The sequence below is a fragment of the Oncorhynchus kisutch genome, linkage group LG3 (genome assembly GCF_002021735.2).
Source record: "Oncorhynchus kisutch isolate 150728-3 linkage group LG3, Okis_V2, whole genome shotgun sequence".
Lineage (NCBI taxonomy): Eukaryota > Metazoa > Chordata > Actinopteri > Salmoniformes > Salmonidae > Oncorhynchus > Oncorhynchus kisutch.
This window is the reverse complement of record NC_034176.2, coordinates 76,436,734-76,464,662: the sequence shown is the minus strand read 5'-3', so window position 1 is coordinate 76,464,662 and position 27,929 is coordinate 76,436,734. Positions and strand designations below refer to the sequence as shown.

The window sequence follows — 27,929 nt, the reverse complement described above, 5'->3', positions numbered from 1 at the left end:
ATGGCAGTAATCCCATCTCTATGACCACACTGTGTAATGTACACGATCTATTCTATGCGTTACAGTACGATGTATTTCAGTTACTCACGTAGCCTACATCTGGGCGGAGGGAGCTAGAAAGTTCGCATTATTGAATTGTGATGTTCGGATTTAGCTGATCGAACAACTTGCACTGTGAGTTTTGTTTTGCTAAAAATACTTTACTGTTTAAATAATTATGTTGCCTAGATTTACTGAATTATTATGTTTTTTTATATATAATTTCCGTAATTTATAGGCCTATTTGCATCATATCTTTAGTTGCGTAATGTTTTTGTTCACTCGTTAAAACTGTTGACCCATTAACTGTAAGTTACTTTAAATGTTATGTTCAACTTTAAACGAACTACAATTTTTAAGGATTAATGAAGCCTTCATAAACCCTTTATAAAGCCAATAGGCCTATAGATGCTTATGAAACCATTCCTAAAGCGAAAGTCAGCAGAATAAATAATAACTAAGCCGTCATCCCGCCTATGTTGCAGTAAAAAACTAAGGGATACAGCTGGAGAAATGTAACCACTCTCTTATTCATAGACAGAGCTATGTATGCAAGGACTGATCATCCATGATATCAACATTATACTTAAACAATAAGGCACGAGGGGTGTGCGGCTAAGGGCTGTTTTTAAGCACAAGGCAATGCAGAGTGCCGTGGTGTATTGGCCATATACCACAAACCCTATTGGCCATATACCACAAACCCTGAGGTGCCTTATTGCTATTATAAACTGGTTATCAACGTAATTAGAGCAGTAAAAATAAGTGTTTTGTCATAGCCGTTTTATCATACCCATATGACAAAAATAAGTTTTTTGTCATAGCCGTTTTATCATACCCATATGACAAAAATAAGTGTTTTGTCATACCCGTGTATGGGCTTGAACCACCCAGTTCATCATGTAGTTTTAATCATGTTTTGAGTGTTTGTTCACATTTACTTTATTTACAAACATTTGGAGTACAAGAGGCTTATATTTTAGATTCTGATGGGGTACGACAGTTGAACTAAACTCATTAGGCATTCTATAAATGATATTCTTCAAGAATCAATCTGTACATATTGTAAAATCTATTGGTCGCTAAATCCGGAGAAAATACAGACCATGTAAAAAACTGTTGGTCACTAAATCCATAATGGGCTCCCGAGTGGCGCAGCGGTCGAAGGCACTGCCTCTCAGTGCTAGAGGCGTCACTACAGACCCTGGTTTGATTCCAGGCCGTATCACAACCGGCCGTGATTGGGAATCCCATAGGGAGCGGCACACAATTGGCCAAGCGTCGGTCGGGTCTGGCCGGGGGAGGCCATCATTGTAAATAAGAATTTGTTCTTAACTGATTTGCCTAGTTGAATAAAGGTTACATAACATTTTAAAATTTGTCTAGACCAAGTAAAAATGGTTGGCTGGTATGCCCTCACCCGTCTGAGCTGTCGGCTGTGAATGCCCTCACCCGTCTGAGCGGTCGGCTGTGAATGCCCTATCTCAACAGATTGTTTTGGTTCTGTCCTCTATAGTGCTGTCCAGTTAGAACCTGATGTTGAGGCCCATCACAGTACTCTTGACAGTCACCCCCATACACACACACGCAGCCACATCTGTTTCTATTTGAAGAGGTGTATATGGATTTGGTAATCTGATTGACGTGGAATCTTATTGTTGTGGTTCTATAAGACAAAGATTTGCACACATGTAAACAGTATTAGTTAAGGATTATAACTATACACTATACCTATATGTACATAAATAAATGGAAATGGCATTACACTTACAACATGTCTATAAAGGGCTATAAACACAGCATCACTATAAACATAAACTTAAACATTCTCCTCTTGGAGAGAGAGAAACCAATTACTTGGCACAACATTCAGACATTCCTGTTGCCGTCGACAATACAAAGCTCTCCAAAACATGCGTCTTCTCCCTTCGGATGATGATAACATTCTGATCTGAGTGGGTGGGTGGGTACGGTGTTCAGAGTCCAGATGTACATTTCCAAGAGCTCTGATTGGTTGGGAAGGGCAGGGCTATGATGGGTGAGGGATAACCAAGGTAGGCTGAGCAGCCAAACTAACGGGACTGAAGGGAAACTGAAGGGACTGTGCAGTGAAGTTAGGTAGAGAGGAGAGGAGCAGGACGGCCTTTTTACACATATCCTTAATTTGTAAAAAGAAAATATATGTAGCCTCTGCTGATTGCCCCTTTAAGCAAATTTCATACTTCATAATTAGTGGCAAAGGATCACATTTGCCAAAGACCTGGATTTATATATAAGCTGTGACCTTTCATATCACACGTTATACAGTATTACTTTGTTTATAAATCATGTCATGCTTATTAAGGCTTATTAAGGCTTTATGAATGCCATATAAGCAGAATTGCGCCGGAGGAAATGGTCGCCATTTTACGGGCTCCGAACCAATTGCGCTATTGTCTGTGTTTTTTTGCGTTATTTGTAACTTATTTTTTACATAATGTTTCTGCCACTGTCTCTTATGACCCCCGAAAAGAGCTTCTGGATATCAGGACAGCGATTACTCACCTCGTACTGGACGAAGATTTTTTCTTTAAGGAGTTGGACACCAGTGATTTACTTCAGACACTGGCCAAGGCCCAAAATCCCCATCATTTGCATGAAGAAGAGACAGAGATATCGGTGACATAAGTCGTGGTGCCTTGTAAGGATTCGACTGCAAGTGGGTAATCCGCCTCTACCATCAGTCCTATTAGCCAACGTGCAATCATAGGATAATAAAATGGATGAGCTCCGATCAAGGCTAACCTACCAATGGGACGTTAAAAACTGTAATATCTTATGTTTCATCGAGTTGTGGCTGAATGATGACATGTATAACATACAGGTGGCTGGGTTTTCCGTGCATCGGCATGATAGAACAGCTGCCTCCAGTAAGACAAGTAGTGACGGTCTGTGTCAATATGTAAATAACAGCTGGTGCACGAAATCTAATATTAAGGAAGTCTTGAGGTTTTGCTCGCCTGAGGTAGAGTATCTCACACTATTTACCAAGAGAGTTTTCATCTATATTTTTCATAGCTGGCTATTTACCACCACAAACTGAAGCTGACACTAAGACCACACTCAACGAGCTGTATAAAGCCATAATAAAACAAGACAATTCTCATCCAGAGGCGGCGCTCCTAGTGGCTGGGGACTTTAATGCAGGGAAACTTAAATCTGTTTTACCTCATTTCTACCAGCATGTTACATGTGCAACCAGAGGGAAAAAAACTCTAGACCACCTTTAGTCCACACACAAGGATGCGTACAAAGCTCTCCCTCGCCCTCCATTTGGCAAATCTGACCATAACTCTATCCTCTAGATTCCTGCTAACAAGCAAAAACTAAAGCAGGAACTACCTGTGACTCGCTCAATACGGGAGTTTTCAGATGACGTAGATGCTAAGCTACAGGACTGTTTTGCTAGGACAGAATGAAATATGTTCTGGGATTCTTCCGATGGCATTGAGGAGTACACAACATCAGTCACTGGATTCATAAATAAGTGCATCGATGATGTCGTCCTAACAGTGACCGTTTGTACATACCCCAACCAGAAGCCATGGATTACAGACAACATCCGCACTGAGTTGCCGCTTTCAAGGAGTGGGACTCTAACCCGGACGCTTATAAGAAATCCCGCTATGCCCTCTGACAAACCATCAAACAGGCAAAGCGTCAATACAGGACTAAGATTGAATTGTCCTACACCGTCTCCGTCACTCGTCGGATGTGGCAGGGCTTGCAAACTATTACAGACTACAAAGGGAAGCACAGACACAAGCTTACCAGATGAGCTAAATGACTTCTATGCTTGCTTCGAGGCAAGCAACACTGAATCATGCATGAGAGCACCAGCTGTTCTGGATGACTGTGGGATCATGGTCTCAGGAGCCGATGTGAGTAAGACCTTTAAACAGGTCAACATTCACAAGGCTGCAGGGCCAGACAGATTACCCGGACGTGTACTCAGAGCATGCACTGACAAACTGGCAAGTGTCTTCACTGATATTTTCAACCTTTCCATGACCAAGTCTGTAATACCATTATGTTTCAAGGAGACCACCATAGTCCCTGTGCCCAAGAACACAAAGGTAACCTTCCTAAATGACTACCGACCCCACTCACGTCTGTAGCCATGAAGTGCTTTGAAAGAATGGTCATGGATCACATCAACACCACTATCCCAGAAACCCTAGACCCACTCCAATTTGCATACCACCCAACAGATCCACAGATGACTCAATTTCTATTGCTATCCACACTGCCCTTTCCCACATGGACAAAAGGAACACCTACGTGAGAATGCTATTCATTGACTACAGCTCAGCATTCAACACCATAGTGCCCTCAAAGCTCATCACTAAGCTATGGACCCTGGGACTAAACACCTTCCTCTGCAACTGGATCCTGGACTTCCTGAGGGTAGGTAACAACACATCTGCCACGCTGATCCTCAACACTGAGCCCCACAAGGGTGTGTGCTCAGTCCCCTCCTGTTCTCCCTGATCATGCATGACTGCATGGCCAAGCACAACTCCAACACCATCATTAAGATTGCCAACGACACAACAGTGGTGGTCACCAACAACGATGAGACATCCTATAAGGAGGAGGTCAGAGACCTGGGAGTGTGGTGCCAGGATAACAACCTCTCCCTCAATGTGATCAAGACAAAGGAGATGGTTGTGGACTACAGGAAAAGGAGGGCTGAGCACACCCCCATTCTCATTGACGTTGCTGTAGTGGAGCAGGTTGACAGATTCAAGTTCCTTGGTGTCCACATCATGGTCCGAACACACCAAGAAAGTCGTGAAGAGGGCACGACAACGCCTTTTCCCCCTCAGGAGAATGAAAATATCCTCAAAAGATTCTACAGCTGCACCATCGAGAGCATCCTGACTGGTTACATCACTGCCTGGTATGGCAACTGTTCTGCCTCCGACCGCAAGGCACTACAGAGGGTAGTGTGTACGGCCCAGACCATCACTGGAGCCAAGCTTCCTGCCATCCATGACCCCTATACCAGGTGGAGTCAGAGTAAGGCCCTAAAAATTGCTAAAGACTCCAGCCACCCAAGTCATAGACTGTTCTCTCTGTACCACGGCAAGCAGTACAGGAGCACCAAGTCTAGGACCAAAAGACTTCTTACAGCTTCCACCCCCAAGCCATAAGACTCCTGAACAGCTAATCAAATGGCTACCCGGACTATTTGCATTTTTACGCTGCTGCTACTCTCTGTTTGTTATCTATGCATAGTTACTTTACCTCTACCTACATGTACAGTACAAGTCAAAAGTTTGGACACACCTACTCATTCCAGGGGTTTTCTTCATTTTTAATATTTTCTACTTTGCACAATAATAGTGCAGACATCAAAACTATGAAATAACACATATGGAATCATGTAGTAACCAAAAAAGTGTTGAACAATTCAAAATATATTTTATATTTGAGATTCTTCAAAGTTGCCACCCTTTGCCTTGATGACAGCTTTGCACACTCTTAGAATGTCTTTGTGAGACGCAGAGTAGGTGAACAGATTACCTTTACATATGTGGTGCCCCCCGTGAAGCATTAAGGAGGAGGTGTGATGGTGTGGGGGTGCTTTGCTGGTGACACTGTCAGTGATTTATTTAGAATTCAAGGCACATTTAACCAGCATGGCTACCAGAGCATTCTGCAGCGATACACCATCCCATCTGGTTTGCGCTTAGTCGGGCTATCATTTGTTTTTCAACAGGACAATGACCCAACACACCTCCAGGCTGTGTAAGGGCTATTTGCCCAAGAAGGAAAGGGGTGAAGTGCTGCATCAGATGACCTGGCCTCCACAATCACCCAATTGAGATGGTTTGGGATGAGTTGGAAAAGCAACAAGTGCTAAGCATATGTGGGAACTCCTTCAAGACTGTTGGAAAAGCATTCCAGGTGAAGCTGGTTGAGAGAATGCCAAGAGTGTGCAAAGCTGTCATAAAGGCAAGGGGTGGTTACTTTGAAGAATCTGAAATCTAAAATAAATTTGGATTTGTTTAACACTTTGGTTACTACATGATTCCATATGTGTTATTTCATAGTTTTCATGTCTTCACTGTTATTCTACAATGTAGAAAATAGTAAAAATAAAGAAAGACCCTTGAATACATAGGTGTGTCCAAACTTTTGACTGGTACTGTATATATTACCTCAATTACCTTGACTAACCTGTGCCCCCCACACATTGACTCTGTACCGGAACCCCTTGTATATAGCCTCACTACTGTTATTTTATTGTTGCTCTTTAATGATTTGTTATTTTTCTATTTTCTAACAACAACAAAAATATTCTTAAACTGCATTGTTGTTTTAGGGCTTGTAAGTAAGCATTTCACTGTAAGGTCTACTACACCTGTTGTATTCGGCACATGTGACTAATACAATTGGATTTGATTTGATTTGATAAAGAGTTTATACATTGTAGTTTGTTTAAAGTGGTACCAAAAGTTAAAAGTACTGGACTAATAGAAGTTACCACGTCTTAAAATAATTTTATTTATAGAATATGATATCGCGGATACTCCATGGAGGTGATTTTCTAAACCTGGGGACGAACTTGATGCTGTGTTTTCTCTGTGGGATGACATCAGGAGATCCTACAACAGGAAGTGCATTTGGCTTGATGACAAAATATCCTTTGATTGATGGGTAAGTAAACAGAGGAAAGTTGTTTTAGTTATTCTGGTTTTCCTAAAATAGAGACAGGTTTATCCTACAGTATCCCTTATTATTGGTTGATGATATATTTGTCTGTGCAGAGATACATAGACATTTTTGGCCATACCATATGCAGCCTAAAATATTAATAGCTCATGGATTTTCAACAGTAAACTTTTGGAACTTCACCACCAAGTATCCAAAACAAGTGTGGTTCCAAATACAAATAATGATCATCCCATACTGAGTAATTCAGTATGTAACTCGCCCACACACACACGGTACTGTATGGAGCTGTCGCTTTAGAAATTTGATATACAAAAATGTCTCCCTCCGCCTCTACCATCAGTCCTATTAGCCAACGTGCAATCATAGGATAATAAAATGGATGAGCTCCGATCAAGACTAACCTACCAATGGGACGTTAAAAACTGTAATATCTTATGTTTCATCGAGTTGTGGCTGAATGATGACATGTATAACATACAGGTGGCTGGGTTTTCCGTGCATCGGCAAGATAGAACAACCGCCTCCGGTAAGACAAGGAGTGACGGTCTGTGTCAATATGTAAATAACAGCTGGTGCACAAAATCTAATATTAAGGAAGTCTTGAGGTTTTGCTCGCCTGAGGTAGAGTATCTCACACTATTTACCAAGAGAGTTTTCATCTATATTTTTCGTAGCTGTCTATTTACCACCACAAACTGAAGCTGACACTAAGACCACACTCAACGAGCTGTATAAAGCCATAATAAAACAAGACAATTCTCATCCAGAGGCGGCGCTCCTAGTGGCTGGGGACTTTAATGCAGGGAAACTTAAATCTGTTTGACCTAATTTCTACCAGCATGTTACATGTGCAACCAGAGGGAGAAAAACTCTAGACCACCTTTACTCCACACACAGGGATGCGTACAAAGCTCTCCCTCGCCCTCCATTTGGCAAATCTGACCATAACTCTATCCTCTAGATTCCTGCTAACAAGCAAAAACTAAAGCAGAAACTACCTGTGACTCGCTCAATACGGGAGTTGTCAGATGACGTAGATGCTAAGCTACAGGACTGTTTTGCTAGGACAGAATGAAATATGTTCTGGGATTCTTCCGATGGCATTGAGGAGTACACAACATCAGTCACTGGATTCATAAATAAGTGCATCGATGATGTCGTCCTAACAGTGACCGTTTGTACATACCCCAACCAGAAGCCATGGATTACAGGCAACATCCGCACTGAGTTGCCGCTACAAAGGGAAGCACAGCTGCGAGCTTCCCAGTGACACAAGCCTACCAGATGAGCTAAATGACTTCTGTGCTTGCTTCGAGGCAAGCAACACTGAATCATGCATGATGCATGAAATCTAAAATAGATCATGATCTCTCTTCCTCCTAGACATAATGACCTAGCTTTGATGCTGAGGATTCTCCACGACAACAGACTGAGTCAGGTTGACCTGCACAACATCAGCAAAGTGGCCACAGACATCAACAGACTCACAACGGGACATGTCGGCGGTCAGGTAGGTTAATATATGGTTAATAGTAGCCTAAGTGTGTGTGTGTGCGTGTGTATGCGTGTGCATGTTTGTGTGAGTGTGTGAGTGTGTATGTGTGTCCGTGTATGTGCACACAGTTGTACTAAAGCCATAATACCCTTCTAACTCAAGTGTTGCTCTCTGACCCCCTGCTTTGTCTCTGCCCCATCCCATGCTCTGATCAGGTGTTTGCAGCCTACGTGTTGTGTGGTGCCCAGGCGAAGGATGCTGTGAGGCTCACACTGGAACAGATAGACGTGATCAACCGTATGTGTACAGAGAACCCAGAACTGGAGCTAGTTACATCTGCTGAAGGTATGATTCAGCTGCGGGCTAATATTTTTGGGTGAGAATGGTCGTTGGCCTGTAACATAATTATAATAATTTGTACACTGCAAATTGACCACAAATAGGCCCAATAAGAGATAGCATTTGGAAATAACAATAGATTCATACTTTGATTACATTGAGACATGATCATGTTTCTTTTTTTATTTGTGAGAATACTTGGGTTAGTTATTATATATTCTTTCTGAATTCCATGGTGATTTTAGTATTTGTTCCCCCTAAAAAAACTAAAAGTGTATGTGAATGTGTGTGGTTTCGTGTGCGAATGTCAGTGTAGTGTGTGTAAGTGAGTGTATGCTGTATATAGTGTATACAGTATATAGTCTAGCGAGTGTGTATAGAGTCAGTGCAAGATAGGGTCAATACAGATAGTCCAGGGTAACCATTTAAGGAACTATTTAGCAGCCTTATGGCTTGGGGGTAGAAGCTGTTCTGTAGCCTGTTGTGCTGAGAGTCGATGCTCCGGTACCGTTTGCAGGGCGGTGGCAGAGAAAACAGTCTATGGCTTGGGTGGCTAAAGTCTTTGGCAATTTCTGGGGCCTTCCTATGACACCGCCTGATATAGAGGTCCTGGATGGCAGGCAGCTCGGGCCAAGTGATGTACTGGGCCGTCCGCACCACCATCTGTGGCGCTTTGCCATACCAAGTGATGATGCAGCCAGTCAAGATGCTCTCAATGGTGCAGCTGTAGAACTTTTTGAGGATCCGAGGGCACATGCCAAATCTTTTCAGCCTCCTGTGTGTGTGTGGACCATGTTAAGTCCATAGTGATGTGGATGCCAAGGAACTTGAAGCTCCCAACCTGCTCCACTACAGCCCCAACGATGTGGATGGGGGAGTGCTCTCCACCTTTTTCCTGTAGTCCACGATAAGTTCCTTACTGACATTGAGGGAGAGGCTGTTGTCTCTGATCTCCTCCCAGTAGGATTTCTCATTGCCGTCGGTAATCAGGCCTACTTCCGTCGTGTTGTCAGCAAACTTGATGAAAGTTTTGGAGTCGTGCGTGGCCACGCAGTCGTGGGTGAACAGGGAGTACAGGAGTGGACTAATCACACAACCCTGAGGGGCCCCTGTGTTGAGGGTCAGCATGGCGGAGGTGTTGTTGCCTACCCTCACCACCTCGGGGGCGGCTTGTCAGGAAGTCCAGGATCCAGTTGCAGAGGGAGGTGTTCAGTCCCAGGGTCACGAGGTTTTTGATGAGCTTGGAGGGGACTATGGTGTTGAACGCTGAGCTGTAGTCTATGAACAGTATTCTCTCATAGTTATTTCCCCTCTTGTCCAGGTGGGAGAGAGCAGTGTGAAGTTTAATTGAGATTGCATCATCTGTTGGAGTGGGTCCAGGATGTCTGGGATGATGGTGTTGATGTGTGTCATGACCAGCCTTTCAATGCACTTCATAAATACAGATGCGAGTGGTACTGGACGATAGTCATTTAGGCAGGTTACCTTGTAGTTCTTAGGAACAGGAACAATGGTGGGCAGCTTCAAACATGTTGGGCTTACAGACTGGGCAAGGAGACACTTGCCAGTTGGTCTTCTGGCCCGTAATTTACGCTCTCTGAAGTAATTTCATGGGTTTTCCAAATGGATCTTTCCACCAGTATATGGAAATGCGTGGATGTGTAAGTGGGTTGATGCTTGGTAAAAACATATTTCTGCCCAATTTACAGCAGTATGATGATGATGATGTGTGTGTGTGTATCGTGTGTGTATTCAACAGGACTAAATGACACTAAGAGGATAGCATGTCTGATCAGCATTGAGGGAGGTCATTCTATAGACAGCAGCCTGCCAACCCTGCGTATGTTTTACCAGCTGGGGGTTCGCTCCATGGCCCTCACACACACCTGCAACACGCCCTGGTGAGCACACGCACACATGCACACATGCACACACACACGCACGCACGCACGCACGCACGCACGCACGCACACACACACACACACACACACACACACACACACACACACACACACACACACACACACACTCACACTCACACACACACACACACACACTTATGACCTCCTCGCAGTCATCAAACGAGCAAAAGGACAATATAGGAATAAGGTGGAATCATATTAAACAGGCTCCGACACCCGCCGCATGTGGCAGGGGCTACAGTCCATTACGGATTACAAAGGAATACCAACCATGATCTTCCAAAAGATGCCTTTCTACCAGACGAACTCAATGCATTTTATGTGCGCTTTGTCAGCAACAACATCGAGCCGGGGGGGAGGGTCGTCACTGACCCAGAGGACTAGGTGATCTCGCTCTCCTAGGCCAACTTGAGAAGAGTCTTTAATCAGGTCAACTCCCGCAAGGCGCCTCCATGCGCCTTGATGGTATTCCAGGGCGCGTTCTCAGAGCATGCGCAGAACAGCTGGCAGGCATATTCACAGTCATTTCCAATCTCTCCTTGTCCCAGTCTGTAATTCCCACGTTTTGAGATGACCACAATCCTCCCTGTTCATAAGAACTCTAAGGCTTCATGCTACAATGATTACCGCCTTGTAGCATTTGCTTTGAGAGACTGTTTATGGCACACATTATCTCTACCATCCCAGCCACCCTAGACCCACTCCGATTTGCATACCGCCCAAACAAATCCATAGACGATGCAATCTCTATTGCTCTCCACACTGCCCTCACCTACCTAGATAAGAGGAATACCTATGTGAGAATGCTGTTCATTGACTACAGCTCAGTGTTCAATCTCACCAATCTCACCACCAAGCATAAGACTCTGGGTCTGAAAACCTCCTTCTGCAACCGGATCCTGGTCTTCCTGACAGGCCGACCCCAGTTGGTGAGGATAGACAACATCACCTCCACCACGCTGACCCTCAACACAGGGGCCCCACAGGGGTGTGTGCTTAGTCCCCTCCTTTGCGTCCTGTTCACCCACAACTGTGTGACCACACACGACTCCAACACAACGGTGGTAGGCCTTCACCCTGGCGGTGATGAGTCAGCCTACAGGGAGGAGGTCAGTGACCTGGCAGTGTGGTGCCGGAGCAACAACCTCTCCCTCAACGCCAGCAAGACCAAGGAGCTGATCAAGGACTGCAGGAAACGGGGGGTGAGCACGCCGCCATCCACATCAACGCTGCGGCAGTGGAGCAGGTAGACAGCTTGAAGTTCCTTAGTGTCCAAATCACTAAAGTCTTAAAATGGTCCAAACACACACGCACAGTCGTGAAGACGGCGTGACAGGCCTTTTCCCCCCCAGGAGGTTGAAAAAGTTTGGCATGGGCCGTCAAATCCTGAAAGATTCTACAGCTCTACCATTGAGAGCATATTGACTAGTTGCATCATTGCTTGGTGTGGCAATAGCACCGCTCTCGATCGCATGGCACTACAGAGGGTTTAGGCAGAAAGCCCAGTACATCACTGGGGCCGAGCTCCCTGCCATCCAGGACCTCTATTTCAGGCAGTATGAAAAGAAGACCCAGAAAATCGTCTAAGACCCCAACCACCCAAGCCATAGACTATTTTCTCTGCTACCGCATGGTAAGAGGTACCGGTGCATCAAGTCTGACACCAACAGGCTCTTGAACAGCTTCTATCCCCAAGCGATACAACTGATAAATAGCTACATGGACTGAGTTTACCTTGTATATTTATTTACCTTTTCTTTCAATATTTGCCCTCTCACAGAGCACTACACACTCACACACACTGTCACTCCAACACACACACAAACACTCACTCCATCATTTGCTCACTAACACATACATACAGTTGAAGTCGGAAGTTTACATACACTTAGGTTGGAGTCATTAAAACTCATTTTTCAACCACTCCACAAATGTCTTGTGTCGTGGCAGAATCAGAATTATTTAGGTAACATTTATAAATAATATGTTTTATTTATTTTATTGCATGCTTATGTGAGATATGTCATCAGAATGTCTATTTTTGGATAATACTGTTGGCCGGTTGCAGTTATCTGTTCTCTGTCAGGGTTCAGTTACTTGGACCGCAGAGAGGGGAGAGGTCAAGCTTGTATTCATATGTAAACATATCTTTTAAACCATGTGAAGGGGTGATTGAGGGGGAACCAATTATCTCTTGGCTCCACAATGTCTGTGTGCCAGTCACTGTGTCTCCATGAGCTTGTCCAGAATGTGAGTGTCAAAAATGACAATTGATATATATCCTAATGTCTTGGTACTATGTTGTACCAAGAACGATAAGTAGAACCTCGTTTTAGGAGAGCAAACTGAACGATAATTTATAGCTAATGCTGTCTTGCTATGGGATACTCCTCTGTCAAGTAAAGTCTTCCTTTGTAATGTTCCTAAGATCTGTTATTCGTCATGTGAGTTGAGATGGGTGTGTCTTGGCTATAAATTATACTAAGAACTGTTTTGTAAGCACTCTCAGAGAATTCATTTATAGACACTGAATTACTCTGAGAGTCACAGGGTTGTGATGGAGCTCATATAATTAAAGATGGACTTTGTGATAACTCTGACTTGTGTGTGGTTTGCTCTCATGATTTGGTAAATACAGGAAATTTCCACTACACTTGTTAACAAACTATAGTTTTGGCAAGTCGGTTAGGACATCTACTTTGTGCATGACACAAGTCATTTTTCCAACAATTGTTTACAGACAGATTATTTCACTGTATCGCAATTCCTGTGGATCAGAAGTTTACATACACTAAGTTGACTGTGCCTTTAAACAACTTGGAAAATTCCAGAATATGATGTCATGGCTTTAGAAGCTTCTGATAGGCTAATTGACATAATTTGAGTCAATTGGAGATGTACCTGTGGATGTATTTCAAGGTCTACCTTCAAACTCAGTGCCTCTTTGCTTGACATCATGGGAAAATCAAAAGAAATCAGCTAAGACCTCAGAAAAAATATTGTAGACCACCACAAGTCTGGTTCATCCTTGGGAGCAATTTCCAAACGCCTGAAGGTACCACGTTCATCTGTACAAACAATAGTACGCAATTATAAACACCATGGGACCACAAAGACGTCATATCACTCAGGAAGGAGACGCGTTCTGTCTCCTAGAGATGAACGTACTTTGGTGAGAAAAGTGCAAATCAATCCCAGAACAACCGCAAAGGACCTTGTGAAGATGCTGGAGAAAACAGGTACAAAAGTATCTATATCCACAGTAAAACGAGTCCTATATCGACATAACCTGAAAGGCCCGCTCAGCAAGGAAGAAGCCATTGCTCTAAAACTGCCATAAAAAAGCCAGACTACGGTTTGCAACTGCACATGGGGACAAAGATCATACTTTTTGGAGAAATGTCCTCTGGTCTGATGAAACAAAAATAGAACTGTTTGGCCATAATGACCATCGTTATGTTTGGAGGAAAAAGGGGGAGGCTTGCAAGCCAAAGCATCATGTTGTGGGGGTGCTTTGCTGCAGGAGGGACTGGTGCACTTCACAAAATGCATGGCATCATGAGGGAGGAAAATTAGGTGGATATATTGAAGCAACATCTCAAGACATCAGTCAGGAAGTTAAAGCTTGGTTGCAAATGGGTCTTCCAAATGGACAATGACAAGCATACTTCCAAAGTTGTGTCAAAATGGCTTAAGGACAACAAAGTCAAGGTATTGGAGTGGCCATCACAAAGCCCTGACCACAATCCTATAGAACATTTGTGGGCAGAACTGAAAAAGTGTGTGTGAGCAAGGAGGCCTACAAACCTGACTCAGTTACACCAGCTCTGTCAGGAGGAATGGGCCAAAATTCACCCAACTTATTGTGGGAAGCGTGTGGAAGGATACCCAAAATGTTTGACCCAAGTTAAACAATTTAAAGGCAATGCTACCAAATACTAAGTGAGTGTATGTAAACTTCTGACCCACTGGGAATGTGATGAAAGAAATAAAAGCTGAAATAAATCATTCTCTCTACTATTATTCTGACATTTCACATTCTTAAAATAAAGTGGTGATCCTAACTGACCCAAGACAGGGAATTTTTACTAGGATTAAATGTCAGGAATTGTAAAAAACTGAGTTTAAATGTATTTTTCTAAGGTGTATGTAAACTTCCAACTTCAACTGTATATACTGACTCTACACACCTGCACACTCACTCACATGAAAGCTGCTGCTACTCTGTTTATCTTATATCCTGTTGCCTAGCTCCCTTATCCCTATACATATCTACCTTCATCACTCCAGTGTCCCTGCACATGGAATATGGTATTGGATATGACTTTTTAAGTGTTTCCTGTACAGTATGCTTACTTATTTACTTTATTGTGTATTTCTTGTTCTTATTTCTTGTGTTTTTGTTGTTGTTGTAATACATTGTTATTGATTATTGCATTGTTGGATTTTGAGTTTGCAAGAAAGGCATTTCACTGTACTTGTGCATGTGATATTAAAACTTACAGACACATGCACAATATTTGTTATATTTTGGTTTGACATCTTAGGTTCTTGCCTCTGGGCTATAACACAGTCGTTTTTTTATTGCTTCAGGGCTGAGTCCTCCTCAACAATTTATGATGTCTATCAAAGAGAAAATGACAGCCTAACAGACTTCGGTAAGGTAAGGTCAACCTTTAACACTAAGTCTGTGTTCAAGCCAATACTTGTAGCCTACGCTGGTCACTTCAGGTGTCATACTGGAGCGTAATGACATTTCGGCACACTTACGTCTTCAGGGACACCTGAAGTCAACAAGCTGGAGAGGTTAGAACGCCGGGGCGGTCCCTTCAGGCCTCCTACATACTGCTACACAGACAGGTTATATTTGCATGATTGACATGATTTATTATTCATCATTGGCTCCTGCATGTGATGGACCAATACCTCACGAGGCTTCCTCTCTCCAAGTTGAGACCTTGAAACTGAAATACCTGAAATAACCAAAACAGCAAGAGTAATGTTCTGGGTGTACTGCCAAGTTGCTTATCAGTGATAGAGAGGATTCCTCCATACACGTTCAGTCAGTAACCCACATGAACCCATCCAAATGGTTATTAGAAAAGCAGCATTGATTTGATACACAAACATAACATTTTCCTTCACAGTCTCTAGGAGTTGTACACAAACATTCTTGATCCTTGACGATTTTTAGGGAGCTGTGTAAGACTGATGTGATCCTCAGTCGCAACTGAGTGTTTTACTGTTTGTAGTGTTTACTGTTTGTAGTGTTTACTGTTTGTAGTGTTTACTGTTTGTAGTGTTTACTGTTTGTAGTGTTTACTGTTTGTAGTGTTTACTGTTTGTAGTGTTTACTGTTTGTAGTGTTTACTGTTTGTAGTGTTTACTGTTTGTAGTGTTTACTGTTTGTAGATAAGTGGCGCAGTGTTGTATGTTTTTCACTATCAGCAGATATGCACAATGACGTACATAGAGCACGTAATATATAATTACTGGGAAACCTCACAGCAAGTGGTAACATGCTTTTCCTGTCCTCTCTCCCCCCCCTCTCTCTCTCTCTCTCTCTCTCTCTCTCTCTCTCTCCCTCTCTCTCTGTCTTTCTCTCTCCCTTTCTCTGTCTCTCTCGCTCTCTCTCTCTCTCTCCCTCTCTCTTTCTCCCTCTCTCTCTGTCTTTCTCTCTCTCTCTCTCCCTCTCTCTCTCTCCCTCTCTCTCTCTCCCTCTCTCTCTGTCTTTCTCTCTCTCTCTCTCCCTCTCTCTCTCTCTCTCGCTCTCTCTCTCTCTCTCTCTCCCTCTCTCTTTCTCCCTCTCTCTCTGTCTTTCTCTCTCTCTCTCTCTGTCTTTCTTTCTCTCAGGATATGGTGAAGGAGATGAACAGATTGGGGATGATAGTAGACCTGTCCCATAGTTCCTGGGCCACAGCCAGGGCAGTACTGCAGATCTCTAAGGCTCCAGTTATTTTCAGCCACTCCTCAGCCCATGCTGTGTGTAACCACAGCCGCAATGTTCCTGATGACCTGCTCCGCGAACTGGTGAGACCCCTGGCAAGAACTCTCTCTCTCTGTCTGTCTCTCTCTTTCTCTCTCTCTCTAAAACTCCTCCACATCACTCCCCCCTTTCAACCACCATCGGCACAGTCACTCATTGTGGGTGGCCTGTGTTTACTCCTTTTCAGGAGAGTCTTTTGGAATTATATTTTGACGATGTCTCCTTTCTGCAATGTTTCTTTAATCCACTTGTCGTTTATGTGCATTTCCTGTTTTACAGTGCCTTCAGAAAGTATTCATACCCCTTGACTTATTCCACATTTTGTTGTGTTACAGCCTGAATTCAAATGGATTAAATATACAGGATGAGTCAAAGGTTTGCACACACCTACTCATTCCAGGGTTTTTCTTCCTTTTTAATATTTTCTACATTATAGAATAATAGTGAATACATCAAAACTATGAAATAACACATATGGAATCATGTAGTAACCAAAAAAGTGTTAAACAAATCAACATATATTTAATATTTGAGATTCTTCAAAGTTGCCAACCTTTGCCTTGATTCAAGTGCAATCGCAAAATCCACCAAGGGCTATGATGAAACTGGCTCTCTTGAGGACCGCCACAGGAAAGGAAGACTCAGAGTTACCTCTGCTGCAGAGGATAAGTTCATTAGAGTTACCAGCCTCAGAAATTGCATCCCAAATAAATGCTTCACAGAGTTCAAGTAACATACAATCTCAACAGCAACTGTTCAGAGGAGACTGCGTGAATCAGGCATTCATGGTCAAATTTCTGCAAAGAAACCACTACTAAAGGACACCAATAAGAAGAAGAGACTTGCTTGTGCCAAGAAACACGATCGATGGACATTAGACCGGTGGAAATCTGTCCTTTGGTCTGATGAGTCCAAATTTGAGATTTTTGGTTCCAACCGCCGTGTCTATGTGAGACGCACAGTAGGTGAACAGATGATCTCTACATGTGTGGTTCCCCCCGTGAAGCATGGAGGAGGAGGTGTGATGGTGTAGGGGTGCTTTTCTGGTGACACTGTCAGTGATTTATTTATAATTCAAGGCACACTTAACCAGCATGGCTATCAAAACATTCTGCAGCGACACGCTATCCCATCTGCTTTGCGCTTAGTAGGACTATCATTTGTTTTTCAACAGGACAATGACCCAACACACTTCCTGGCTGTGTAAGGAGAGTGATGGAATGCAGCATCAGATGACCTGGCCTCCACAATCATCCAACCTCAACCCAATTGAGATGGTATGGGATGAGTTGGACCGCCGAAGGAAGGAAAAGCAGCCAGCAGCCAACAAGTGTTCAGCATATGTGGGAACTCCTTCAAGACTGTTGGAAAAGCATTCCAGGTGAAGCTGTTTCAGAGAATGCCAAGAGTGTGCAAAGCTGTCATCAAGGCAAAGACTGGATTTGTTTAACACTTTTTTGGTTACTATATGATTGTTTCATAGTTTTGACATCTTAACTATTATTCCACAATGTAGAAATAGTAAAAATAAAGAAAAACCCTTGAATGAGTAGGTGTCCAAACTCTTGACTGGTACTGTATATTTTTTCCATCTACACACAATAACCCATTAAGACAAAGTGAAAAACATGTTTTTAGAAATGTTTGCTAATTTATTGAAACTGAACTCCAGAAATATCTAATTTACAAAAGTATTTACACTCCTGAATCAATACATTTTTGAATCACCTTTGGCAGCGATTACAGATGCAAGTCTTTCTCGGTAAGAGCTTTGCACACCTGGATTGTAAAATATTTGCACATTATTATTTAAAAAATTCTTCAAACTCTGTCAAGTTGGTTGTTGATCATTGTTAGACAGCCCTTTTCAAGTTTTGCCATAGATTTTCAGGCCGATTTAAGTCAACACTGTAACCAGACTACTCAGGACCACTCAATGTCGTCTTGGTAAGAAACTCCAGTGTATATTTGGCCTTGAGTTTTAGGTTATTGTCCTGCTGAAAGGTGAATTTGTCTCCCAATGTCTGTTGGAAAGCTGACTGAACCGAGGTTTCCTCTAGGATTTTGCCTGTGCTTAGCTCTATTCCATTTCTTTTTATAAAAAAAACCTCCCTAATCCTTGCCGATGACAAGCATACCTATAACATGATGAGGCTACCACCATGCTTGAAAATATGAAGAGTTGTACTAAGTGATGTGTTGTTTTAGATTTGCCCCAAACATAATGCTTTGTATTCTTTGCCACATTTTTTCTGTTTTACTTCAGTGCCTTACTGCAAACAGGATGCATGTTTTGGAATATTTTTATTCTATACATGCTTCCTTCTTTTCACTCTTTCACATAGGTTAGTATTGTGGAATAACTACAATGTTGTTGATCCATCCTCAGTTTTCTCCTTTCACAACCATTCAACTCTGTAACTGTTTTAAAGTGACAATTGGCCTCATGGTGAAATCCCTGAGTGGTTTCCTTCCTCTCCGGCAACTGAGTTAGGAAGGACGCCTGTATCTTTGTAGTGACTGGGTGTATTGATACACCATCCAACGTGTAATTAATAACTTCAGCATGCTCAAAGGGATATTTAATGTCTGCCATTAAAAATAAACTATTTACCAATAGATGTCCTTCTTTGCGAGGCTTTGTGGTTGAATCTGTGTTTGAAATTCACAGCTCGACTGAGGGACCTTACAATTATCTGTATGTGTTGTACAGAGATGAAATAGTAATTAAAAAATAATGCTAAACACAAGTTTTGCAATCCGAGTGAGTCCATGCAACTTATAATGTGACTTATTAAGCACATGTTTACTCCTGAAATTATTTAGGCTCGCCATAATAAAGGGGTTGAATACTTATTGACTCAAGACATTTCAGCTTGTCATTTTTTATTAATTTGTAAAAATGTCTAAAAACATAATTCACTTTGACATTATGGAGTATTTTATGTAGGCCAGTGAAACAAAATCTCAATTGAATCCATTTTAAATTTGGGCTGTAACACAACAAAATGTGGAAACCGTCAAGGGGTGTGAATACATTCTGAAGGCACTGTATCTACATGGCTGGAAGGTCACTGGAAGTGTGGAATGTTTTTTTAATGTTCTATTCTGGGTGTGTTTCAGAAGGAGAACGGAGGACTCATCATGGTTAATCTGCACAGTGGGTTTGTGGCTTGCCATGGCCAAGCCAATATCTCCATTGTGGCTGGTGAGCAGTTGCCTTTGATTAGTGTTTATTGGCATCAAACAATTAAGCTCAATATTGGCTGCCTTGTTATCAATCAAGACCTGTTTAGAAGACCAGTATCAAGAACATCAATAACATGTGTACACGTGATTTATCTTATGATTGTCTTATCTTCTGATATTCCTCTTACTTTTTGCAGACCATTTTACCCACATTAGGAAGGTGGTTGGATCTGAGTCAATAGGAATAGGAGGGGACTTTGATGGAGCTTCTAAGTAAGAACTTTTACCTCAGAGTAACAGCAGCACATTCAGCGTTAGTTCATTAATACAGCCATGTTATGCTCCAGCTTGAATGCTATCAGAATGACTCACTTTTTTGTAAGCAGACTGGTAACATATAGCAGCTGCATTTTAAGTGGCCTGAGGCTTTGAGTAATACATAGCCTGTTATGTTCTACTGTCTGAAGGTTTCCTCTTGGATTAGAGGATGTGTCCAAGTATCCCGCTCTGATCCAGGAGCTGATGAAGAGACACTGGACAGATTACGAGTTGTCCGGGGTCCTCAGACACAACTTCCTACGTGTGTTCAAGGAGGTCGAGAAAGTGAGTGCTAAATGAACAAAAGCGATGTGTTTTTGCTCGTTATAAAGGCTCAATGCTACAGTGTGAGTATTGTATCAAAGCCATCAAAAACACCTGCAGTAGTAACATCAAAAGAATTAATGGAATGAAAGGCATCTCTGTCTGGGACTGAATGTCCATCTGAGTACTTTGTGGTATGAAGGGAACTGAGAACTGGAAAAAGAGCCTTTTATAGTGCATGGAAAATCCCACTTGTTTTTTCTTGTTCAGTAGAGTCACTGTCACAGCATAATAACACAGTGTAAACTTCTCTCTCTCTCCCTCCCTCCTTCCCTCTATCCCTTCCCCAGGAGCGTGACAGGCAGAAAGCGAAAGGAACTCTCCCCAGTGAAGCTCAGATCGACTTGACTAGGGTTCAGAACCCCTGCAGACTGGTACTCAGGCGACCTGACCACCAGACGACAAAGATGGAACAGATGTACTCCAAGGGCCACAGTGGACTGGTGGTCCCCAGGAGTCTGGTCTGGACCATGGTTATACTAATCTCCTGCCTCTGTGTCCTGATGGACCATTAAGACTATAATATGGCCTGGATTCAATCAGATCCAGCGGTAACCCAGGTTGACCGATATCCTGATAGCGGATGTTTTGGCAGTATTGGAGGTGTAGCTGCAGTGTGAACTGACAAATAAGTGTGTGGCTGCTCTTTTGTGTCACCAACCACTCCCTTCCTTATTATCCCTACGCATTAGATGTTCAAAACGACAATAGAAAGTGCAGACTCTATCGACAATAGATATTATGAAATGCATGTTTTCATTTGAATTTGGATGGCGGGATTTATCAGTCTATGTAGACAATAGACCATTACGCATTAGAGTGTTTGAACTTGTAATGTGGCTACATGGGATTTGTCGGATATAAAGTCGTGGTGGTTTCATTTCATTCAATGACAGTGTCTGCATAATGTAACATAAGTAGTAGCTCTAACGCAGTTCCACCTTCAACACTGGCAAAACAACCGGATGTCGACTAGCACGGATCTGATAGAATTTAGTCCTTAGTGTTACTAAACTAGCAGTGCTTGACTTGCGCAGGAGCCCACTGGAGCTGAGTACCGGCACCTCAAATTCTCTACTGCTTGAGCTCGTTTTATTCTTATGGAATATTAGCTCAAAAGTATAGTGGAGCTCCTGCACCTAAATATAAACAGTCCCTGCACCCAAAATGAGTATCGGAACCTATTTAGTAGTACTACTAGTGTTGTATTACAATACACTATCTACTACAACCATGTTTCTCCGACAGTGACAAGCCTAGCTTTAACGTGTTTACTGTGTCACTTGCTTACATGTGATCTTTCCTACAAAGATCTTTACCTAATTTTTAGTTTTGGTCATTTTGACCTTGAAGGAGTTGTATATTTACACAAAGCTCTGCACACACGTTATATATACTATATTACATTGAGTTTAATGTAAAAATCACTTTTAACTCTTTTGACATATCTCATTCTAAAAATATCTCTGCGTTATGTTTGTTTAATGATACAATCAAGGCCACAAGGTCATACTGAGGCATTTACAAACTATCTTTATTTCTCTGAGGACACAGACCTTGATGTCCATCACACAAACTTGAGTTTCACAATTAAACTATTTCATAGAAAGTGACGATTTCATCTTAAAATTAACATTAATGTAACATTTCCTCACAAGGGTGTACAGTGAAACAGTATGCAACATGTTAACATACTGTAATGCCTCCTACAGTCATCTCAGGAATGTTGTATTCTGTATTCATAGGTTATATCGTATTTATTTTGCCTTTCTCTTAAGTAAATAATGCTTTGAGTTTTCTGTTTTTCTACCATCTTATTTTATGAACACATTGATATATCTGAAGTCAAGATAGTTCAATTCTAGTTGAATAGGGAAATGAATCATGATTTTATTGGTAAGTTCAGATAAATACTCTTTGCCTTTACAGCTCTTGCAGTCTACAGAAAAGGAAAGGAAATGTGTGCACATGCTCCTCTGTTCAGGTGGCCCTGTAAGTAGTCTTCATGCCTATAATAAAGACTTTTGGACAGAAATAGCAGATTAAATGTCATGTATAATTGTCAATGATTTAAAACATCTTCTCTTTCAACAATTACAAATAATAATCCAGTAAAATAATGTTTCGATACAATCTCTGGCATCCACATTTACATTTACAAGCACTCTCTGTGCCATCTGTTTAAATACCCCAACTGGCATTTCATTATCTACAATACGAAAAATCTTATCCTCATCGGGGGAAGGTTGAGAAAATAAATAAGAAAATAAATACAAAAGTTACTATTCCACCAACCATAAAAAGGTTGTGAAAAAAGAACTCAAATTGTCACTCTACACAGAGGCCTTCATAAGGACCACCCAAGACTGTGCTATCTGGCAAGCTAATCCTTGATGAGGGAAAGCCCACCATATTTTATTTTCTGCAAACAACACAAATACTGACTCAGTCGGCATAGTAAATTCATGTTCGATGGATGTATGTGTAAAAGTAGCAGTTGTTAATGGTCTCCTATTGCAGAAATAGGTTTGTGAATGACCCAAGCTTTAGTTGCCTTGGCAATAAGGGATTCATGAGGGAATTATAGCATGTCATCTTTAAAGGCTACTGTCCTCATGGAAGGCAATACATTCTGCAGAAATGCCAGGCAAATTATAATTGCTTTCTGTGGTCCTCAAATTCCACAATAAAAGTCCTCTTAATTCCATCATTAATTGGCACAGTTTGTATGTACTGTATGTTGAGGATCGGCTGGATGCTGCTGCCGGTGCTGCAGTGCCCCCGGTAATCGGGGTGGAATGTCTCCTGTCGAGGCAGTGTCGTGACCTGTGACCAGAGTGGTTTCTGATAGGTCAGGAGTAGATAGTGATGACCTCTCGTCCTCCTCCTCTCACCAGCAGCACTCTCTCCAGACCTTCCGTCAGCACCTCCAGAAACTCCATATCTGGGCCAGAGTTAAGCACTGTTATAACCAGCAACTCTGCATCACTGCACCTGTGATTACATCTGCAAATCTTGTGTACGCAACAGATTTGATGTTCAGCTTAAAAGACAGTAGTCTTTCATCTCGGGTCACATTGCCAAATCTTTCGTGTATGCTGTCTGGCCATCTACTCATACTCATTCTTTCACCTTTTACACAACTCATGCTACACTCAACCCCAAATTACACTCCCCAAATTACACTCCCTAACCCCATAATGAGCCCTAAAACATTGTCCTAAAAAATGAAATATTGTACCACACAGACCTCTAAGACCAGTGTTGTCCAGTACAATGAGAACGGCTGTTAGTGAAGGATACAGTTCTCATCTCCGTCTGTGTTGCGTGGCGGCCCTGGCATGTTGAGCAGCACCAGGCGAGCATCATGGGACTTATTGACAATCACCTCGTTCAGCTTCACTGCTGTGTGCATCCGCCGCACATTGGACTGGTCCCTGGGACACAACCACATACAGATGTTACAAATGCAATCCAGAACATTCAATTATTTAAAGGGATAGTTCACCCAAATTACACATTGGTTTCCTTACCCCGTATGCAGTCTATGGACTACGAATGACAGCAATCCAGTTTCCCTGGCTCTGTTTCCACATGCTCACGTCATGGGACCGATATTATAATTGTTCACTCATCGTGTCCAAATCATCTGAAAGTATCTACAATTGATTTTGAACCTCAAAAAAGTACTTTATAGAAGTTTTGAACATAATGCGCACAAAATGTGAATATTGGTCCCATGATTTTAATGGGATTTGTGCCACAAATGCTAAAATGTTAGTATGTGGAAAAGGTGCCAAGGAAACTATACCAAAGCATGGATTGCTGTCATACCTTGTACATAGACTGCATACAGGGTAAGAAATCCAATATGTAATTTTGTAATTTGGGTGAACTATCCCTTTAACAATGCCTTGGAATAATGTTCAGATATCCAACAGTGGACAGCATGAACCAACTCAGTCATAAAGCAGAAAGACATCAAGTGCAGTTCACATAACAAAGCACACCCCACCCCGCCATCCAATCCATTGCATGGAATTTACAGACTCTGAGTGATCAGAATAACATCTCATTAAAAGGAATTTACAGACAGAGTGATCAGATTAACATATTACTCACAGGAATCTACAGACAGAGTGAGCAGAATAACATATCATTAAAAGAAATTTACAGACAGAGTGATCAGATTAACATATTACTCACAGGAATTTACAGACAGAGTGATCAGAATAACACATCACTCAAAGGATGAACAATTCTCTGTCTGCAAGATGACAGAGGAAGAAAAAAGAGAGAGAGGAGATGAGGAGGAGAGAGTAAAGAAGGAAGACTAGCGAGAGTGGAATACCTCAGATGGGACCGGATGGAGATTTTCCTAACCACGTGAAAGGCCTGGGGGTTTTCCAAGTCAGATCACGTATCTCAAGAAAAACTCCTGGCCTTCCAATAGACCAACAACAAGTGACTCACGGTTTGAGGCTCATGAGTTCTCTGAAGTTCTCTGGTGCATTGTTCCTGTTCCTCCTCTCTGCCTCGTACTTCTCCTTGGTCCAGGTCATCTGTATCTTATCAGCTACAGGCTCCACCACCTCCTCCTCCTCGTCTGAGTACAGGCTGCCCATACGGATCAGAGAGTGTCTGTCCTTTACCAGCTGGGCCTATAGGGGGCAGAGTGCAGGGGATACAATGTCATAAAGTCCATACTAGAGTGACTTGAAATGCATGGCCATACATTGCTTCATTTAATTATAGTGTAGATACACTAAATATACAAAAGTATGTGGACACACCTTCAATGAGTGGATTTGGCTATTTCAGCCACACCCGTTGTGGACAGTTGTATACTTGAGCACACAGCCATGCAATCTCCATAGACAAACCTTTGCAGTAGAATGACCTTACTGAAGAGCTCAGTGACTTTCAACGTGGCACCGTCATAGGATGCCACCTTTCCAACAAGTCAATCCACCCTGCTAGAGCTGCCCCGGTCAACTTTAAGTGGTGTTATTGTGAAGTGGAAACATCTAGGAGAAACAATGACTCAGCTGTGAAGTGGTAGGTCACACAAGTTCACAGAATGGGATCGCCGTCCTCGGTTGCAACTCTCACTACCGAGTTCCAAACTGCTTCTGGAAGCAACGTCAGCACAATAACTGTTTGTCGGGAGCTTCATGAAATGGGTTTCCATGGCCGAGCAGCAGCACACAAGCCTAAGATCACCATGCGCAATGTCGAGCATTGGCTGGAGTGGTGTAAATCTCACCGCCATTGGACTCTGGAGCAGTGGAAATGTGTTCTCTGGAGTGATGAAAACACGCTTCACCATCTGGTAGTCCAATGGACAAATCTGGGTTTGGCGGATGCCAATGAGAATGCTACCTGCCCCAACTGTAAAGTTTGGTGGAGGAGGAATAATGGTCTGGGGTTGTTTTTCATGGTTTGGGCTGGGCCCCTTAGTTCCAGTGAAGGGAAATATTAATGCTACAGCATACAATGACATTCTAGATGATTCTGTGCTTCCAACTTTGTGGCAACAGTTTGGGGAAGGCCCTTTCCTGTTTCAGCATGACAAAGCAAGGTCCTTACAGAAATGGTTTGTTGAGATCAGTGTGGAAGAACTTGACTGGCCTGTATAGAGCCCTGACCTCAACCCCATCAAACACCTTTGGGATGAATTGGAACGCCGATTGTGAGCCAGGCCTAATCGCCCAATGTCAGTGCCCGACCTAACTAATGCTTGTGGCTGAATGGAAGCAAGTCCCTGCAGCAATGTTCCATCATCTAGTGGAAAGCCTTGCCAGAAGACTGGAGGCTGTTACAGTACCAAAGGGGGGACCAACTCCATATTAATGCCCATGATTTTGCAATGAGATGTTCGACGAGCAGGTGTCCACATTCTTTTGGTCATGTAGTGTATTGGTTCCCAGCCCCAGATTAAACCTAAACCAGCTCAGACAGAGTGGTTAGAGCGTGGACTAGTAACCGGAAGGTTGCAAGTTCAAACCCCCGAGCTGACAAGGTACAAATCTGTCGTTCTGCCCCTGAACAGGAAGTTAACCCACTAGGGTCGTCATTGAAAATAAGAATTTGCTCTTAACTGACTTGCCTGGTAAAATAAAAAAAATATCTCCTTCCACAACTATTGTTATGTATGTTTGGTCTGACAGGTGTAATTCTGTTGATGTGTAATAGGTACCTCTCTTTCTCTCTCTGCACTGGACAGCCTCATCTGTCTGAGCATCTGAGACCTCTGCTCCATCATCAGAGTCCTCTCATACGTGTAGGCCGAGATGTCGCTGTCATGCTGAAATTATTAACATGGTAGTATGTAAATACCAGACCTTTGAAAACACTAAGGGGAGAGAAGTGATTTAAAAATGGAAACTCTTAGTTGGATTGCATGTTTGACTCCTGGTATGAGGGACTTCTCTCCCCATCTCCACCATAATTACATAATTAGATTTAAGGAGGTTCATCTCTCCCCATCTCCAACATAATGACATAATTAGATTTAAGGAGGTTCATCTCTCCCCATCTCCACCATAATGACATAATTAGATTTAAGGAGGTTCATCTCTCACCATCTCCACCATAATGACATAATTAGATTTAAGGAGGTTCATCTCTCACCATCTCCACCATAATGACATAATTAGATTTAAGGAGGTTCATCTCTCACCGTCTCCACCATAATGACATAATTAGATTTAAGGAGGTTCATCTCTCCCCATCTCCACCATAATGACATAATTAGATTTAAGGAGGTTCATCTCTCAGCGTCTCCACCATAATGACATAATTAGATTTAAGGAGGTTCATCTCCACCATCATTACATAATTAGATTTAAGGAGGTTAATCTCTCACCGTCTCCACCATAATGACATAATTAGATTTAAGGAGGTTCATCTCTCAACGTCTCCACCATAATTACACAATTAGATTTAAGGAGGTTCATCTCTCAGCGTCTCCACCATCATTACATAATTAGATTTAAGGAGGTTCATCTCTCCCCATCTCCACCATAATGACATAATTAGATTTAAGGAGGTTCATCTCTCACCGTCTCCACCATCATTACATAATTAGATTTAAGGAGGTTCATCTCTCAGTGTCTCCACCATAATGACATAATTAGATTTAAGGAGGTTCATCTCTCACCGTCTCCACCATCATTACATAATTAGCTTTAAGGAAGAACATCTCACACCATTTCCACCACCTCCACCTCTGCCTCTATTCTCAGCTGGTACAGGAACGTAGCCAGGTCCTTCTTCATCTGAATACTGTTGTCATCCATCTGGGCCACAGTAAAGATACGCATCTTACACTTCCTCCAAACCTGAAACACACACCATGGTAAGAATGGAGTAGTCTAGCAGTTAAGAGCATTGGGCCAGTAACTGAAAGGTTTCTGGTTCCAATCCCTGAGCCGACTAGGTGAAAAATCTGCCGATGTGCCCTTGAGCAAGGCACTTAACCCTAATTGCTCCTGTAAGTCACTCTGGATAAGAGAGTCTGCTAAAATGTAAATGTAGATCCTTTTTAAAATTTTGACACCCTTTTCTCCCCAATTGTTAGTAGTTACTATCT

General features: G+C 42.4%; 2 protein-coding genes across 5 annotated transcripts in view; one reads left to right on the top strand and one right to left on the bottom strand.

Annotated features, from left to right (window-relative positions):
• The first annotated feature begins 48 nt into the window (after nucleotides 1-48).
• On the top strand, nucleotides 49-22,375 carry LOC109878804 (dipeptidase 2-like). 2 transcript variants are annotated; one of them, XM_031814918.1, is made up of 11 exons: nucleotides 49-174; nucleotides 6,599-6,744; nucleotides 8,146-8,272; nucleotides 8,473-8,602; nucleotides 10,356-10,497; nucleotides 15,112-15,181; nucleotides 16,372-16,548; nucleotides 19,628-19,712; nucleotides 19,891-19,966; nucleotides 20,161-20,296; nucleotides 20,626-22,370. In XM_031814918.1, the coding sequence occupies exons 2-11, from the start codon at nucleotides 6,602-6,604 to the stop codon at nucleotides 20,848-20,850; spliced, it is 1,311 nt and encodes a 436-aa protein (XP_031670778.1). In that variant the 5' UTR covers nucleotides 49-174; nucleotides 6,599-6,601; the 3' UTR covers nucleotides 20,851-22,370. The 2 variants fall into 2 exon arrangements, with proteins under 2 accessions (XP_031670778.1, XP_031670785.1); XM_031814925.1 differs by having other exon boundaries at nucleotides 79-174; nucleotides 6,687-6,744; nucleotides 20,626-22,375.
• The window catches only part of LOC109878803 (solute carrier family 12 member 4), a 91,080-nt gene continuing 85,003 nt past the window's right edge, over nucleotides 21,853-27,929 (bottom strand). For 2 of the 3 annotated variants that reach the window (XM_031814892.1, XM_031814899.1), the window contains exons 20-24: nucleotides 27,547-27,678; nucleotides 26,535-26,642; nucleotides 24,809-24,996; nucleotides 23,639-23,772; nucleotides 21,853-23,279 (exon numbers count right to left, since the gene is read on the bottom strand). In XM_031814892.1, the coding sequence (XP_031670752.1) occupies nucleotides 23,188-23,279; nucleotides 23,639-23,772; nucleotides 24,809-24,996; nucleotides 26,535-26,642; nucleotides 27,547-27,678 (654 nt within the window). In that variant the 3' untranslated portion in view covers nucleotides 21,853-23,187. Of the gene's footprint in view, nucleotides 23,280-23,585; nucleotides 23,773-24,808; nucleotides 24,997-26,534; nucleotides 26,643-27,546; nucleotides 27,679-27,929 lie in introns of all 3 variants that reach the window. The other variant, XM_031814905.1, reaches the window with a different exon arrangement.